The sequence below is a fragment of the Trichomycterus rosablanca genome, chromosome 8 (genome assembly GCF_030014385.1).
Source record: "Trichomycterus rosablanca isolate fTriRos1 chromosome 8, fTriRos1.hap1, whole genome shotgun sequence".
Taxonomy (NCBI): Eukaryota; Metazoa; Chordata; class Actinopteri; order Siluriformes; family Trichomycteridae; genus Trichomycterus; species Trichomycterus rosablanca.
The window spans coordinates 41,288,307-41,305,939 of record NC_085995.1 but is presented as its reverse complement, the minus strand read 5'-3'; the positions used below and the strand labels follow the sequence as shown (position 1 = coordinate 41,305,939).

The 17,633-nt window shown below is 40.8% G+C and overlaps 1 protein-coding gene across 1 annotated transcript; it reads right to left on the bottom strand.

Moving 5' to 3' along the window:
* Positions 1 to 4,720: 4,720 nt before the first annotated feature.
* Positions 4,721 to 17,267, bottom strand: ppp2r2cb (protein phosphatase 2, regulatory subunit B, gamma b). Its single transcript, XM_063000206.1, has 10 exons — positions 17,209 to 17,267; positions 15,927 to 16,025; positions 11,431 to 11,528; positions 11,188 to 11,329; positions 10,245 to 10,357; positions 8,863 to 9,040; positions 8,489 to 8,653; positions 5,669 to 5,838; positions 5,170 to 5,261; positions 4,721 to 5,084 (listed from the first exon to the last, which is right to left on the bottom strand). The coding sequence occupies exons 2-10, from the start codon at positions 15,982 to 15,984 to the stop codon at positions 4,733 to 4,735; spliced, it is 1,368 nt and encodes a 455-aa protein (XP_062856276.1). The 5' UTR covers positions 15,985 to 16,025; positions 17,209 to 17,267; the 3' UTR covers positions 4,721 to 4,732.
* Positions 17,268 to 17,633: the final 366 nt, after the last annotated feature.

Genomic DNA, 17,633 nt, shown 5'->3' with positions numbered 1-17,633 from the left:
GTCAGATTATTTACAGTGTAAACATGCAGTCGTGGTTTGTTTTACATTCCATGCGAGAACGTTGAGATCCTGTACATTCCCCATCATGTCTGTGGGTGTTTATAATCTCCAGCATTACATTACTATTAGTGAGGATTACTGATGTATTTATAACGAAGACGTGCACAGATATTCCAGTAACTTCTCCCAGGTTAGTGTGGTTAGCAGGTCTGCTTTCATATCAAGTCCCAAAGCTTAAACGAAAGCACGTCCTTCAGGATGGAGGCATGTGTTCTTTTTGGATGGGTGTAGCACAAACAGTTGACGCTGTCAAAATTTAATATACAGTGTATCACAAAAGTGAGTACACCCCTCACATTTCTGCAGATATTTCAGTATATCTTTTCATGGGACAACACTGACAAAATGACACTTTGACACAATGAAAAGTAGTCTGTGTGCAGCTTATATAACAGTGTAAATTTTTTCTTCCCTCAAAATAACTCAATATACAGCCATTAATGTCTAAACCACCGGCAACAAAAGTGAGTACACCCCTTAGTGAAAGTTCCTGAAGTGTCAATATTTTGTGTGGCCACCATTATTTCCCAGAACTGCCTTAACTCTCCTGGGCATGGAGTTTACCAGAGCTTCACAGGTTGCCACTGGAATGCTTTTCCACTCCTCCATGACGACATCAAGATGTTCTATTGGGTTTAGGTCTGGAGAAATGCTTGGCCAGTCCATCACCTTTACCCTCAGCCTCTTCAATAAAGCAGTGGTCGTCTTAGAGGTGTGTTTGGGGTCATTATCATGCTGGAACACTGCCCTGCGACCCAGTTTACGGAGGGAGGGGATCATGCTCTGCTCAGTATTTCACAGTACATATTGGAGTTCATGTGTCCCTCAATGAAATGTAACTCCCCAACACCTGCTGCACTCATGCAGCCCCAGACCATGGCATTCCCACCACCATGCTTGACTGTAGGCATGACACACTTATCTTTGTACTCCTCATCTGATTGCCGCCACACATGCTTGAGACCATCTGAACCAAACAAATTAATCTTGGTCTCATCAGACCATAGGACATGGTTCCAGTAATCCATGTCCTTTGTTGACATGTCTTCAGCAAACTGTTTGCGGGCTTTCTTGTGTAGAGATTTCAGAAGAGGCTTCCTTCTGTGGTGACAGCCATGCAGACCAATTTGATGTAGTGTGCGGCGTATGGTCTGAGCACTGACAGGCTGACCCCCCACCTTTTCAATCTCTGCAGCAATGCTGACAGCACTCCTGCGGCCTATCTTTCAAAGACAGCAGTTGGATGTGATGCTGAGCACGTGCACTCAGCTTCTTTGGACGACCAACGCGAGGTCTGTTCTGAGTGGACCCTGCTCTTCTAAAACGCTGGATGATCTTGGCCACTGTGCTGCAGCTCAGTTTCAGGGTGTTGGCAATCTTCTTGTAGCCTTGGCCATCTTCATGTAGCGCAACAATTCGTCTTTTAAGATCCTCAGAGAGTTCTTTGCCATGAGGTGCCATGTTGGAACTTTCAGTGACCAGTATGAGAGAGTGTGAGAGCTGTACTACTAAATTGAACACACCTGCTCCCTATGCACACCTGAGACCTAGTAACACTAACAAATCACATGACATTTTGGAGGGAAAATGACAAGCAGTGCTCAATTTGGACATTTAGGGGTGTAGTCTCTTAGGGGTGTACTCACTTTTGTTGCCGGTGGTTTAGACATTAATGGCTGTATATTGAGTTATTTTGAGGGAAGAATAAATTTACACTGTTATATAAGCTGCACACAGACTACTTTTCATTGTGTCAAAGTGTCATTTTGTCAGTGTTGTCCCATGAAAAGATATACTTAAATATCTGCAGAAATGTGAGGGGTGTACTCACTTTTGTGATACACTGTATATATTAAATTTTAATATACACACACTGTCCATTTTATGAGTACAATTACAATTACTGACTGTAGTCCATCTGTTTCTCTGCATGCTTTGTTAGCCCCCTTTCATGCTGTTCTTCAATGGTCAGGACCCCCACAGGACCACCACAGAGCAGGTATTATTTAGGTGGTGGATCATTCTCAGCACTGCAGCAATAGATGAGCGATCGTCTCTGACTTTACATCTACAAGGTGGAACAACTAGGTAGGAGTGTCTAATAGAGTGGACAGTGAGTGGACTTTTAAAAACTCCAGCAGCGCTGCTGTGTCTGATCCACTCATACCAGCACAACACACACTAACACACCACCACCATGTCAGTGTCACTGCAGTGCTGAGAATCATCCACCACCTAAATAATACCTGCTCTGTGGTGGTCCTGTGGGGGGTCCTGACCACTGAAGAACAGCATGAAAGGGGGTAACAAAGCATGTAGAGAAACAGATGGACTACAGTCAGTAATTGTAGAACTACAAAGTGCTTCTATATGGTAAGTGGAGCTGATAAAATGGACAGTGAGTGTAGAAACAAGGAGGTGGTTTTAATGTTATGGCTGATCGGTGTATTTATATATTTGCAGAATAAATTGCTATGATGATTTTAAGATTCACCCCTTGACCCCATCATTCTCACCCAATTCTACAGTCAGAGTCTTCATTCACATCATTAAATTAATAGTAAAAACTTTAATATTAATGAAATGTTTCTGTATTTATTATTATTGTAATTGTGCCTAGGTTCATTGAAAAAGGCTGGAAGCTAGCCACTATTAGTATTAGCATAGCAATCCTGAACAGAGTGAAAATTTTATTATCAGAGACTGAAATAGTATGTAAGTTCTATAAGTTCTGTAAATACGTATTTGTATTACATTTAATTATACTCTAGTTTTCATGATATAATGTAATTGTGATTTTTTATGTAGATACTGAGAGCACACAGTTAGCAGGCTGTCAGCCTTGTTCCGGTTAGCATTAGCATAGCAATCCTGAGCAGAAACTGAGTGGAAATCTTCAGTATCTAAGACTGAATTGTACAGTTGAATTGTAAGTGATTTATTTATTGCATTTAATAATAATCTAGTTTTATAATTGGACTTGTAATAGTAATTACTGGGATTTTTATGTTTAGCAGGCTGACAGCTGGTTCTCATTAGCATTAGCATAGCATAAACATATCAGCATTTACTGGGTGCTATGATCATTTTAACACTTTATTTGTAAGGAACTCATATTTAGGGTTAATTAGGGCTCAATAAAGCCAGAATGAGGCCTTTATAAACAGAATTAAGACACTTTTAATAGGTTATAAATATTTAACACAGTCAGGCATTGCTTATTATGTTCTGTTCATGATTATATGGCAATTATGTAAATAATAACCAATAAACATTATTTGCATTTGTGATATTGCATAATAAACACTTAATTTTGCTATGCAAGAAATGTTAGAAATTAATGAATTATTTTATTTGAACTCTTATAAGTTTATAATTTACATTATTACTATAATAAGGATAATGATTATTATTATTATAAGGAAAACTGTGTTGGGTTTTATAGTTAAGGATAATTAAAATTCTTTTTAGTATATGGAACACATGAATAGGTTTTATTGACTCGTTGAGCACTTACTAGCTGTTAAAATATGTTAATACTGTACATAGAGCCTGTTGAAAACAAAATGTGGTCAGCTATAAAAATGCAAATGTAATTAAATTATTTATATATTTTTTAATAATTGCACAACAAGGTCTTAAATAAGTGTTATTGTGTATTCCCACAGCTGATAATTTATTTATTGGTTATTTTTTACATAACATACATCTAATTATGCACTAATACTGGGTGTAATGAATAATGCATAATGTCCAATTAATAACCTATTAAACCTATTAAATAATGTCCTAATTTAGTTTATATGAGACTCATTTTGGCCTAACTGAGCCTTAATTAACCTCTAATCTGTGTTTACTTTTTAATTAAAGTGTTAACGATGATCATCTAATGAGCATTTTCATGTTGGATGATTTATTTACTGACTTTGCACTGAAGATGAACGTCCAGCCTTTATTATTTGGAGTTTTGAACGTATTTCTACACTATGGTGACAAATTTGACTCATTCATTCATTCATTGTCTGTTTTACCGCCTCTGTATCCTGGTCAAGGTCACAGTGGGTCTGATTCATTGGGTAAAATGTAGGAGACACCTCGGAAAGGTCGCCAGTCTATCACAGGGCAACACACACACACTTTGGATAATTTCTAGTAGCTTCGATTATCCTGACTGCACGTCTTTGGACTGTGGGAGGAAACCGGAGCTTCTGGAGGAAACCCACACAGACATGGGGAGAACATGCAAACTTTACACAGAAAAGACCCGGACTGCTCCAGCTGTTTGTTATACCTGCAACAAACGTCAGCTAAGACTAGTTCATTCTGTCTATAAGGTATCCTGGGAGTTTTGCAAGTTCTCCCTGTGTCCACATGGGTTTCCTGTGGGTACTCTGGTTTCCTCCCACTTCCCAAAAACATGCAAAAGGTGGACTGATATTTCTAAATTGTTAATTGGTGTAACTAAGTGAGCATGTGAGTGCGTGTTGCTCTGTGATAGATTGGCACTTTGTTTGGGGGTATATTTATGGTCGCACTGGACCTACTGCGAACCTGATCAGGATGAAATATGTATACTGATGTATACTGAACGTGTGCAAACCTCTGCATCTGCATACAGATGTTAAATACACTAAATTTGGCAGCGTCAACTCTTCTCTACACTGGGACCGTTTTACTGATGGGGTGCGTCCTGTAGCTGCAGAGGCGCGTCCTGTTCCAGCTGATTGGCCGAGTGGTGCCCGATAGGCCCGTGCCTGTCCTGAAAAATGAAGAGGTTGTTGCTGGCGGCGATGGCGATGATGTTGTCGGTGGGATGCCAGGCCGTGTGTAAGATCTTCTTTCTGAAGTCCAGACTGTCCACGCTGATATCGTTCTCTTTCCTCTTCTTCCCCACGCACACGCGGCGGGGCCGGAGCACGGCGCGGCGCTTACACACCTCGCGGCTCGCCTCCAGGGTCACGTCACGCCGACTCGCCCGGTCGAACATCCGGAAGAAATTGTTGTAGGCCCCGGTCATGATCACGCTGAGGAAAAGGAGCCAGAAAGAGAGATGAGGAGAAGAACAATCAACACTGAACCATGATGGTTGTTCTGGGGTCGAGTTCTTACCTGTCGGTTCCGTTCCAGGCACATTCGAATTTATCAAAGATGCAGTCGCTCTCATAAAGGGCGCAAAGTTTAGAGCGCAGGTAATCCTGCACCTGCAAACACATTTACAGTCAGATACAAAACAGGAATGAAGGTCTAGGTAACAGGAATGAAGGTTTAGGTAACAGGAATGAACGTTTAGGTAACAGGAATGAAGGTTTAGGTAACAGGAATGAATGAACGTTTAGGTAACAGGAATGAAGGTTTAGGTAACAGGAATGAATGAAGGTTTAGGTAACAGGAATGAATGAACGTTTAGGTAACAGGAATGAAGGTTTAGGTTTAGTGTTGTACAGCAAAGGAACTGTGGAATTTCTGGTCTGTGTTTCCTTTAATGACCTCAGTGAAGTACCAGAACATGCATGTGTGTGTGTGTACATGCATATACATTTTTTCTGTGTTTCAGTTTCCCAGTGGATCTGGGCCTGCCGTGACCCTGACCAGGACATTTTGTACATACCTGGTAAGTCTCGACTGGTTTGTTCTCCATGTTGAGATCCCAGACTTTAGCGCTCAGGTAGTCCCGGGTGAGCAGGTAACGTCCACTGTGACTGAACTTTGCGTCCGACACTGAGGAGGTGATCTCAGAGAAGAATGATCGATTAGCAGGGTCCACCGTCTCCTCAAACACTGTCAGAACGTAAGAAAAGGAGAAACATCACTGCACGATGTACTGCACCACCTAAACACATCCAGACTGAACCAGAGCCATGGTTACTACAATATATACAGTGTATCACAAAAGTGAGTACACCCCTCACATTTCTGCAGATATTTAAGTATATCTTTTCATGGGACAACACTGACAAAATGACACTTTGACACAATGAAAAGTAGTCTGTGTGCAGCTTATATAACAGTGTAAATTTATTCTTCCCTCAAAATAACTCAATATACAGCCATTAATGTCTAAACCACCGGCAACAAAAGTGAGTACACCCCTAAGAGACTACACCCCTAAATGTCCAAATTGAGCACTGCTTGTCATTTTCCCTCCAAAATGTCATGTGACTCGTTAGTGTTACTAGGTCTCAGGTGTGCATAGGGAGCAGGTGTGTTCAATTTAGTAGTACAGCTCTCACACTCTCTCATACTGGTCACTGAAAGTTCCAACATGGCACCTCATGGCAAAGAACTCTCTGAGGATCTTAAAAGACGAATTGTTGCGCTACATGAAGATGGCCAAGGCTACAAGAAGATTGCCAACACCCTGAAACTGAGCTGCAGCACAGTGGCCAAGATCATCCAGCGTTTTAAAAGAGCAGGATCCACTCAGAACAGACCTCGCGTTGGTCGTCCAAAGAAGCTGAGTGCACGTGCTCAGCGTCACATCCAACTGCTGTCTTTGAAAGATAGGCGCAGGAGTGCTGTCAGCATTGCTGCAAAGATTGAAAAGGTGGGGGGTCAGCCTGTCAGTGCTCAGACCATACGCCGCACACTACATCAAATTGATCTACATGGCTGTCACCCCAGAAGGAAGCCTCTTCTGAAGTCTCTACACAAGAAAGCCCGCAAACAGTTTGCTGAAGACATGTCAACAAAGTACATGGATTACTGGAACCATGTCCTATGGTCTGATGAGACCAAGATTAATTTGTTTGGTTCAGATGGTCTCAAGCATGTGTGGCGGCAATCAGTTGAGGAGTACAAAGATAAGTGTGTCATGCCTACAGTCAAGCATGGTGGTGGGAATGCCATGGTCTGGGGCTGCATGAGTGCAGCAGGTGTTGGGGAGTTACATTTCATTGAGGGACACATGAACTCCAATATGTACTGTGAATACTGAAGCAGAGCATGATCCCCTCCCTCCGGAAACTGGGTCGCAGGGCAGTGTTCCAGCATGATAATGACCCCAAACACACCTCTAAGACGACCACTGCTTTATTGAAGAGGCTGAGGGTAAAGGTGATGGACTGGCCAAGCATGTCTCCAGACCTAAACCCAATAGAACATCTTTGGGGCATCCTCAAGCGGAAGGTGGAGGAGCGCAAAGTCTCGAATATCCGCCAGCTCTGTGATGTCATCATGGAGGAGTGGAAAAGCATTCCAGTGGCAACCTGTGAAGCTCTGGTAAACTCCATGCCCAGGAGAGTTAAGGCAGTTCTGGGAAATAATGGTGGCCACACAAAATATTGACACTTCAGGAACTTTCACTAAGGGGTGTACTCACTTTTGTTGCTGGTGGTTTAGACATTAATGGCTGTATATTGAGTTATTTTGAGGGAAGAATAAATTTACACTGTTATATAAGCTGCACACAGACTACTTTTCATTGTGTCAAAGTGTCATTTTGTCAGTGTTGTCCCATGAAAAGATATACTTAAATATCTGCAGAAATGTGAGGGGTGTACTCACTTTTGTGATACACTGTATATATAAATATATATAAAAAAAAATCCAGGGAATAAAAATACAGCGAATAAAAATATAGAGTATAAAAATCCAGGGAATAAAAATACAGGGAATAAAAATATAGAGTATAAAAATACAGGGATTACAAAATATAGAGTAAAAATATAGAGTATAAAAATACAGGGATTAAAAATACAGGGATTAAAAATACAGGGAATAAAAATATAGAGTATAAAAATACAGGGATTACAAAATATAGAGTAAAAATATAGAGTATAAAAATACAGGGATTAAAAATATAGAGTATAAAAGTACAGGGATTAAAAAATATAGAGTAAAAGTATATAGTATAAAATACAGAGAATAAAAATACAGGGATTAAAAATATAGAGTATAAAAATACAGGGATTAAAAAATATAGAGTAAAAGTATATAGTATAAAATACAGGGAATAAAAATATAGAGTATAAAAATACAGGGATTAAAAAATATAGAGTAAAAGTATATAGTATAAAATACAGGGAATAAAAATATAGAGTATAAAAATACAGGGATTAAAAAATATAGAGTAAAAATATATAGTATAAAATACAGGGAATAAAAATACAGGGATTAAAAATATAGAGTAAAAGTATATAGTATAAAATACAGGGAATAAAAATATAGAGTATACAAATACAGGGATTAAAAAATATAGAGTAAAAGTATATAGTATAAAATACAGGGAATACAAATACGGGGAATAAACAGGATATGCAGCTTGTTAAAAGCTTTCCCAGAACAGTTGTAATGGTTTTAAGATGGGATGTCCAACACTCTCATGGTCAGGTGTCCACATACATTTAATTATTTTATTTATTGATTATCTGATTGATTTATTGATTATGTGAGTGTGTCTGAAATGGTTTGTTTAAGGTGTAGGACTTACTTTTAGCAGGACGGTCACACAGCGCCCGCGACCTCATGTCACACAGGCGGGTGGTACCAGCACTGCTGCTGAAGGCCAGAAGGTGGCAGTGATGAGGGTGAAACTCGGCCACTGTGATCACCTCACTCAGGTCCTCCATGTTTTCAGGCTTCAGATCCACGATGTCTGATAGAACGAGTTGAAGGAAACACAAAAACACTGGACACATGATAAACAGAAGATCCGGTGGGTCCGGCACCACCCAGAAACACCGGCTGCAGGACCGGATCACAGCTTAAATAGGCTGCCCAGTTTCCCTAATTAATTAATTGATTTTAGTTTCAGGAAGCTAAGAACCGAAGAACTTGGGTAATTTGGACAGTGCTGCAGGATACTGAAGCTGCGGTCGGTGATGTTGAGGTTCCACAGGTTGATCCTCAGGTCGTCGGCTGACAGGTACGTCTCACAGTCGCTGTTTATGCTGATGGAGTTGATGTGGTAGGCGTGAGCGTTGGCGAACACGCGGCGTGGGGACGCCTCTACCAGCAGGTCCATCGGCAGCAACACGGGGACCTACACACATCCAACAGTAACCTTATTAGGACACCATACATATGAATGGTTATCTACAATCACCTGATTGTTATGAATGAACAGCGTTTATAGGAACAGAAGAGCCGGTCTGTAATCACTGAGGTTGGTAAGATCCTCTCAATCTCCATTAAACAACATAATATGACCAAATTTACCATCAAACCCACTGGATTTCTACCTGTGACGTCTATTTATTACACCCCAAACCAACCTGTGTCCTATTAAAGCAGCAGCTCTCTGTTCTAGGGTTGGAAGTGGGGGATGTAATGAAGTTAAAAAGAAATAATAGGGTAGTTGTAGCCTAGTGGTTAGAGTACTGGGCTAGTAAGCAGAAGGTTGATGGTTCAACCACCACTGCCAGGTTGCCACTGTTGGGCCCTTGAACAAGGCCCTTAACCCTCAATTGCTTAGACTGTATAATGTAAGTCGCTTTGGATAAAAGTATCTGCTAAATGCTGTAAATGTAAATAATAAAGTTTTTCCATGAGCTTTATGTTTAATTTTAGGTTTTGTTATGATAGAAAAATTACAGTCTCATGAACAGAAAAGCTATTGTGTAATAAATCAGTGATATAAAGGAAATCAGGCATAACATTATGACCACCTCCCTAATATTGTGTTGGTCCCCCTTTTGCTGCCCAAACAGCCCTGACCCGTCGAGGCATGGACTCCACTAGACCCCTGAAGGTGTGCTATGGTATCTGGCACTAAGATGTCAGCAGCAGATCCTTTAACTCCTGTAAGTTGTGAGGTGGAGCCTCCATGGATCGGACCTGTTTGTTCAGCGCGTCCCGCAGATGCTCGATTGGCCGAGTCAACACCTCAAACTGGTTGTTGTGCTCCTCAAATCGTTCCTGAAGCATTTTAGCTTTGTGCTGAAAGAGGCCACAGCCATCAGGGAAGCGTCTCCATGAGAGGGTGAACATGGTCTGTAACGATGCTCAGGTAGGAGCTACGTGTCAGAGTAACGTCCACATGGACGGCAGGACCCGAGGTTTCCCAGCAGAAAACAGCTCTGGGATGAACCGGAACATCGACTGAACATCAGTGCCCAGTCATTCTATTTTAATACGGTTTGTTTTTGAAACGGGACCAAATCAGGCGTCTGAATACTTTTGGTCATACAGTGTATACAATCGTGACGTTGTGTTTATTTCCAGTATGTGTGTTTGTGTAGGTTCACCTGAAGAGACGTGATCCTAGAAATGTCCTTCATTCGTCCCTCTTCGTCCTTCAGGTTGTAGCCTTCAGGTCGTTTATCTCTCTCACTGACCTTCCAGAGCTTGATGGTTTTATCTACACACACACACACACACACACACACACACAAATTAATATAATATGAATATGAATATAATTAATTCAATCATTCACCAAATACAAGCTGAGACGGTGTGACACACACGTTTGCAGGTGCGACAGTAACGGTTAGGGTACTGGACTAGTAATCCAAAGGTCGCTGGTTCAAGTTGCCACTGTTGGGCCCTTGAGCGAGGCCCTTAACCCTCAATTGCGTAGACTGTATAATGTCACAGTACTGTAAGTCGCTTTGGATAAAGGCGTCCGCTAAATACTGAAAATGTAAATGACGTCAGACGTCGAGAAGGTTTTTGAGAAGGTTTAATGTTAAGAAGCGGTTGAACCGGGGTGACACTGTCCACGATCGATCAAGCTTCACACTGTCCTTATTTTAGAGGTTTCTAAGCAACAAGGAAGGTTAATTCTGAAAACCCGGCGTCTCGAAGCTCAGCTGAAGTTTGTTTCTGATCACGTGGATGAAGTAAAGCAGGACAGGGGTCGATCTAGAGCTTGCTTGGCTGTGGACAGTGTCACTCATGTTCCCGTAGCTTATAAAAAAGTCTTGCAGCCTTGTTATTCTGGTCATTCGGGCATTTTATCCGACCAATTCTGTCTCTTCCGTCTATCTGTCATTTAACGGGTGCAGTCAGACTACCGTAGCTCGAATTATATGGGCACAGAGAAGCCACCAGCCGGTCAGCAGTAGCCACTAAGATGATATTTAAAGGTAAATTACATTGTTGGATAGATTTTTCGAGCCATAACGAACAAGCAAATGAAAATTCAAACCAAAATAAATAAAATAAATAAATAAAGCATCACCGCACCGTTAGTAGTCAGGAGGAAGTGTGTGGAATTGATCTGAGGTAACCAGCGGATCTTGTTGATCTTCTCCTCGATCTCCAGACTCTTGAGACAGTCGAACTCGGGCTCGTGGCTCTGGAACGTACTGTACACGTTGTACTCGCCCTGAGACCAGGAAACACAGAACCAGGAGAATTCAGATCCGTTCCTGATGTTCCTCGCTGCTTTACGTGACGGGTTCCTTCCCGAAAAATGGATCTCCTTACCTGAGGTTCTCTCTGGAAGATGACCACCCTGCCACCCTTATCGCCGGTGGCCAGGAACTCTCCTGATCGGCTGAACTCCACCGTAGAGATGACGTCAGCTAAAGCGGGGCGAGAACCAGAACAAGGACACCCTCATAAACGTGACGCTTACGCAGAACGTTCCAGATTAACATCATGGGGCGGAATCACGTCTCTGCTTGACAGGAAGAGTTTTCCCATGGCTGCACGGGTTTCCTCTACATTGTTGGGGTTTCTCCCACCTCCCAGAGGGTAAAGAAACATGCAGTAGGTGTGTTGGCTGCCTAAAATTGCCCTCATGCAATCCAATCCAATTCCCTGATAGTATTTCCTGATAGTACTGCTGCAGACCTCGTGACTAACACGTGTTTTCTCCCAGTTTAGTCATATCCAATTCCTCTTCCTCTGCTGGAGACCCCGAAGGTGTACGAGGAGGGTATATTCTCCTGACACGCCCTCCCTCAGACACGTGCATGCTCCACCGACCCCGTGTTATCCCCCCGTACTTTGATGGATTGGTACTTGAGGTCGGTCTCTCGCTCGGAGAGTCACGCCAGAATCTCAGCTCTGCTACTGGTTGGCTGGGCCCCCCCAGCAGACAAAATCAGCCACTAGTCTGCTAAAAAGTGGGCAGGGTCTTCGACGCTGTGTAAGGACCCTGGTTAGTATCCTGAGGTGCCTGTGCAGAAGTAGAGGAACGTGGAGATCAGCGCGTGAGACCGACCTCACGTACCGATCCACCGAAGTACAGGGGGAGGGCTGAGGGAGGGCGTGTCAGGAGAAGACCAGACCGCTTCTTTTCACCTGCACCGGTCGGGTTTATCTGGAGATCTGTATTGCGCACTGATCTCCACTATTCCCCGCCTCAGTGCAGCACCATGGATCAGCCAGCAGAGGTTGTAATTGCAGCAGATATGAGGAACCACTACCCCCCTTCTCGTTGGATCAGCCAATTGCTGTCTGTGTAGGCGCCCGGCTGGTCGTTAGCAGAGCTGAGATTCTCAGAGACTGTGTTTTTGGTAATGTCTGACCTCTATAAGTGACGGTCCTTATAGGAGACCACGTATGTGTGAGCATGTGAGTTAAACGCCGTGATTAAACGCTGTAAAAGATGTGCAGCGCCCAGATGTGCTACACTATATTATACACTGTATTATACACTATATTATACACTGTATTATACACTATATTATACACTATATTATACACTGTATTATACACTATATTATACACTATATTATACACTGTATTATACACTATATTATACACTATATTATACACTGTATTATACACTATATTATACACTGTATTATACACTATATTATACACTATATTATACACTATATTATACACTGTATTATACACTGTATTATACACTGTATTATACACTATATTATACACTATATTATACACTATATTATACACTGTATTATACACTATATTATACACTGTATTACACACTATATTATACACTATATTATACACTATATTATACACTGTATTATACACTATATTATACACTGTATTATACACTATATTACACACTATATTATACACTATATTATACACTATATTATACACTGTATTATACACTGTATTATACACTATATTATACACTGTATCATACACTATATTATACACTATATTATACACTGTATTATACACTGTGTTATACACTGTATTATACACTATATTATACACTATATTATACACTGTATTATACACTGTATTATACACTATATTATACACTGTATTATACACTGTATTATACACTTTATTATACACTATATTATACACTGTATTATACACTGTATTATACACTATATTATACACTATATTATACACTGTATCATACACTATATTATACACTATATTATACACTGTATTATACACTGTGTTATACACTGTATTATACACTATATTATACACTATATTATACACTGTATTATACACTGTATTATACACTATATTATACACTATATTATACACTGTATTATACACTATATTATACACTATATTATACACTGTATCATACACTATATTATACACTATATTATACACTGTATTATACACTGTGTTATACACTGTATTATACACTGTATTATACACTGTATTATACACTATATTATACACTATATTATACACTGTATTATACACTGTATTATACACTATATTATACACTATATTATACACTGTATTATACACTATATTATACATTGTATTATACACTATATTATACACTATATTATACACTGTATTATACACTGTATTATACATTGTATTATACACTATATTATACACTATATTATACACTATATTATACACTGTATCATACACTATATTATACACTATATTATACACTGTATTATACACTGTGTTATACACTGTATTATACACTATATTATACACTATATTATACACTGTATTATACACTATATTATACACTATATTATACACTGTATTATACACTATATTATACATTGTATTATACACTATATTATACACTATATTATACACTGTATTATACACTGTATTATACACTATATTATACATTGTATTATACACTATATTATACACTGTATTATACACTGTATTATACACTATATTATACACTGTATTATACACTATATTATACACTGTATTATACACTATATTATACATTGTATTATACACTATATTATACACTATATTATACACTGTATTATACATTGTATTATACACTATATTATACACTATATTATACACTGTATTATACACTATATTATACACTATATTATACACTGTATTATACATTGTATTATACACTATATTATACACTATATTATACACTATATTATACACTGTATTATACACTGTATTATACACTGTATTATACACTATATTATACATTGTATTATACACTGTATTATACACTATATTATACACTGTATTATACACTATATTATACACTGTATTATACACTATATTATACATTGTATTATACACTATATTATACACTATATTATACACTGTATTATACATTGTATTATACACTATATTATACACTATATTGTACACTGTATTATACACTGTATTATACACTATATTATACACTATATTATACACTATATTATACACTATATTATACACTATATTGCCAAAAGTATTTGCTCGTCTGCCTTCACACTCATATGAACTTGAGTGACTCCCATTCTTAATCCACAGGGTTTAATATGATGTCGGTCCATCCTTTTCAGCTATAACAGATTCAACTCTTCTGGGAAGGCTTTCCACAAGGTTTAGGAGTGTGTTTATAGGAATTTTTGATGTTGGATGAGAAGGCCTGGCTCACAGTCTCCGCTCTAATTCATCCCAAAGGTGTTCTATTTATTGGGTTGAGGTCAGGACTCTGTGCAGGCCAGTCAAGTTTTTCCACACCAAACTGGCTCATCCACGTCTTTATGGACCTTGTGCTTTGTGCACTGGTGCGCAGTCATGTTGGAACAGGAAGGGGCCATCCCCAAACTGTTCCCACAAAGTTGGGAGCATGAAATTGTCCAGAATCTCTTGGTGTGCTGAAGCATTAAGAGTTCCTTTCACTGGAACTGAGGGGCCGAGCCCAACTCCTGAAAACCCCCCCCACACCATAATCCCCCCTCCACCACACTTTACACTCGGCACAATACAGTCAGACAGGTACCGTCTCCTGGCAACCGCCAAACCCAGACTCGTCCATCTGATCTCCAGACGGAGAAGCGTGATTCATCACTCCAGAGAACACGTCTCCACTGCTCTAGAGTCCAGTGGCGGCGTGCTTTACACCATGCGCTTGGTGATGTAAGGCTTGGATGCAGCTGCTCGGCCATGGAGACCCGTTCCATGAAGCTCTACACACTGTTCCTGAGCTCATCTGGAGGCCACATGAAGTTTGGAGGTCTGTAGTGATGGACTCTGCAGAAAGTTGGTGACCTCTGTGCACTATGTTCCTCAGCGTCCGCTGACCCGCCCTGTCATTTTACATGGTAACACTTGGTGGATGAGTTGCTGTCGTTCCCAATCGCTTCCACTTTGTTATACCAGCACTGACGGTCGACTGTGGAATATTTAGTAGTGAGAAAATTTCACCACTGGACTTGTTGCACAGGTGGCATCACGGTACCACGCTGGAATTCACTGAGCTCCTGAGAGCGACCCGTTCTTTCACTAATGTGTGTAGAAGCAGTCTGCATGCCGAGGTGCTCGGTTTTATACACCTGTGGCGATGGAAGTGATTGGAACACCTGAACTCAGTGATTTGGATGGGGGAGTGAATATTTATATAGGCAATATAGTGTATCTGCTAAACTGCAGCTTTGTTCACAGGAATCGAACCCGTGCGCTCGCTTCGGCTTCTTTAGCGGTTAACGTGTTCCGGTAACCGCTAACGAGCCCTGAGAAGTAATTACCAGATTAGAACCAGATCTGACGAGTGCGTTGGTGTGCGGCTCGTATATATTTACCCTCTGTGTACTCCGGCTCCAGGGCCGAGAGGTCGGAATGGAGAACGGGGCTCAGCATTGTTGGACGGGCTTGGGGCTGCAGCTACATCTAAACCGGTCCTGGAAAAAAAGAGGATTTATTTATTTATTTCATTTGTTGCTATAAATCTGTTCCTGCATTTCAGACCTGCAACACCTTCCAAAAAAAAGTTGGGACGGGGGAAATTTAGGGCGAGTAATGCTGCCATATCTAATACCTTTCGGATGAATTGGAACACTGACCGCTTAATTCGTTTCCTCACAGTTTTCCTTAATACTGTAAATGTTCCAAAGTCTTGTTATTCTGTATCGTGGGTCCAGTTTTGGAAACTGCAACACACCCAAAAAAGTTGGGACAGGGCAAAATAAGTGGGATTATCAATAAAATAATTACTATGATTGGTCGTGGCTCACCACTGTGTTCCAAACTTCATTCTCAGTGCAGATTTGCTAATAATTTAAACCTTTCTGCATCTACCGGACATAATAGTGTGAAAAGATTCAGGGAGTGTGTATAGTGTATCATTCACTCTTCTGGGAAGCCTTTCTACTTTAAGACTTTGGAGTGTGTCTACCTGACATAATAGTGTGAAAAGATTTAGGGAGTCTGGAAACATCTGTGTCTCCAAAAACGTGCATTTATATTGAATCGCTCCGTCTTTCCTTTGTAGCTTTACTATCATCCACTCTTCACAGTGGGAAGCCTTTCCACAAGAATACAAGGAGTGTGTATGTGGGAATTTGTGCCCGTTCTGTACACACACTCAGTGTGTAGTGAGGAAGAGACGAGCTGAATTCATCCCAAGTGGAATTCACCAGCTGCTTTGCTTGGTGCTCAGGGAATGCATGTAATCAAATTTGCTAATAATTTAAGCCTTTCTGCATCTACAGGACATGATAGTGTGAAAAGATTCAGGGAGTCTGGAAACATCTCAGTCTCCAAAAACCTTTGTAGCTGTAATATCATCCACTCTTCACAGTGGGAAGCCTTTCTACAAGACTACAAGGAGTGTCTGTGGGAATTTGTGCCCGTTCTGTACACACACTTAGTGTCTAGTGAGGAAGAGACGAGAAGGTCCGGCTCGCACACCTGTTAGTAACGATTGTTACAAGCGGTGTCTACATACTTTTGGCCATGCGAGTCCAAAGAAGGGTTAAAGACACAGAACCCCCTACTTCAGATTTATTTTTTACATAGTCACTCCACACACACACACACACACACTCACACACACACACACACACACGCACACACACACCTTACCTTCAGTCACATCGTTAAAGCGTTGCTCCTGTGGTGTGTGGATGCTGACGTCTTCATTCTGTCCCACTGCTGTGTGTGCGAGTGTGTGTGTGTGTGTGTGTGTGTGTGTAATGATGCACCCATTCCTCCTACATCAGCACATCCACTTGCTGCAAAGCCTCATGGGCCAGAAGGAATCCCGAGCGAACAAAATAGCATGTCGTATCCGCACGGGCGCAGACGCCACCCCGAATCGATCAGAGGAGTGCCAGGCTACGACGGGGTCCTGCCAGCCGTCACACGCTGCCACCGAGAAGCAATCCTGACATCTGTGTAGGCTGACGGACGTGTGTGTGTGTGTGTGTGTGTGTGTGTGAGGCAGGATGAGGGAGAAGTAGAACCCAGTGTGTACGTTCTGCTGCATCGACTCCTCCCCCAACACCGAG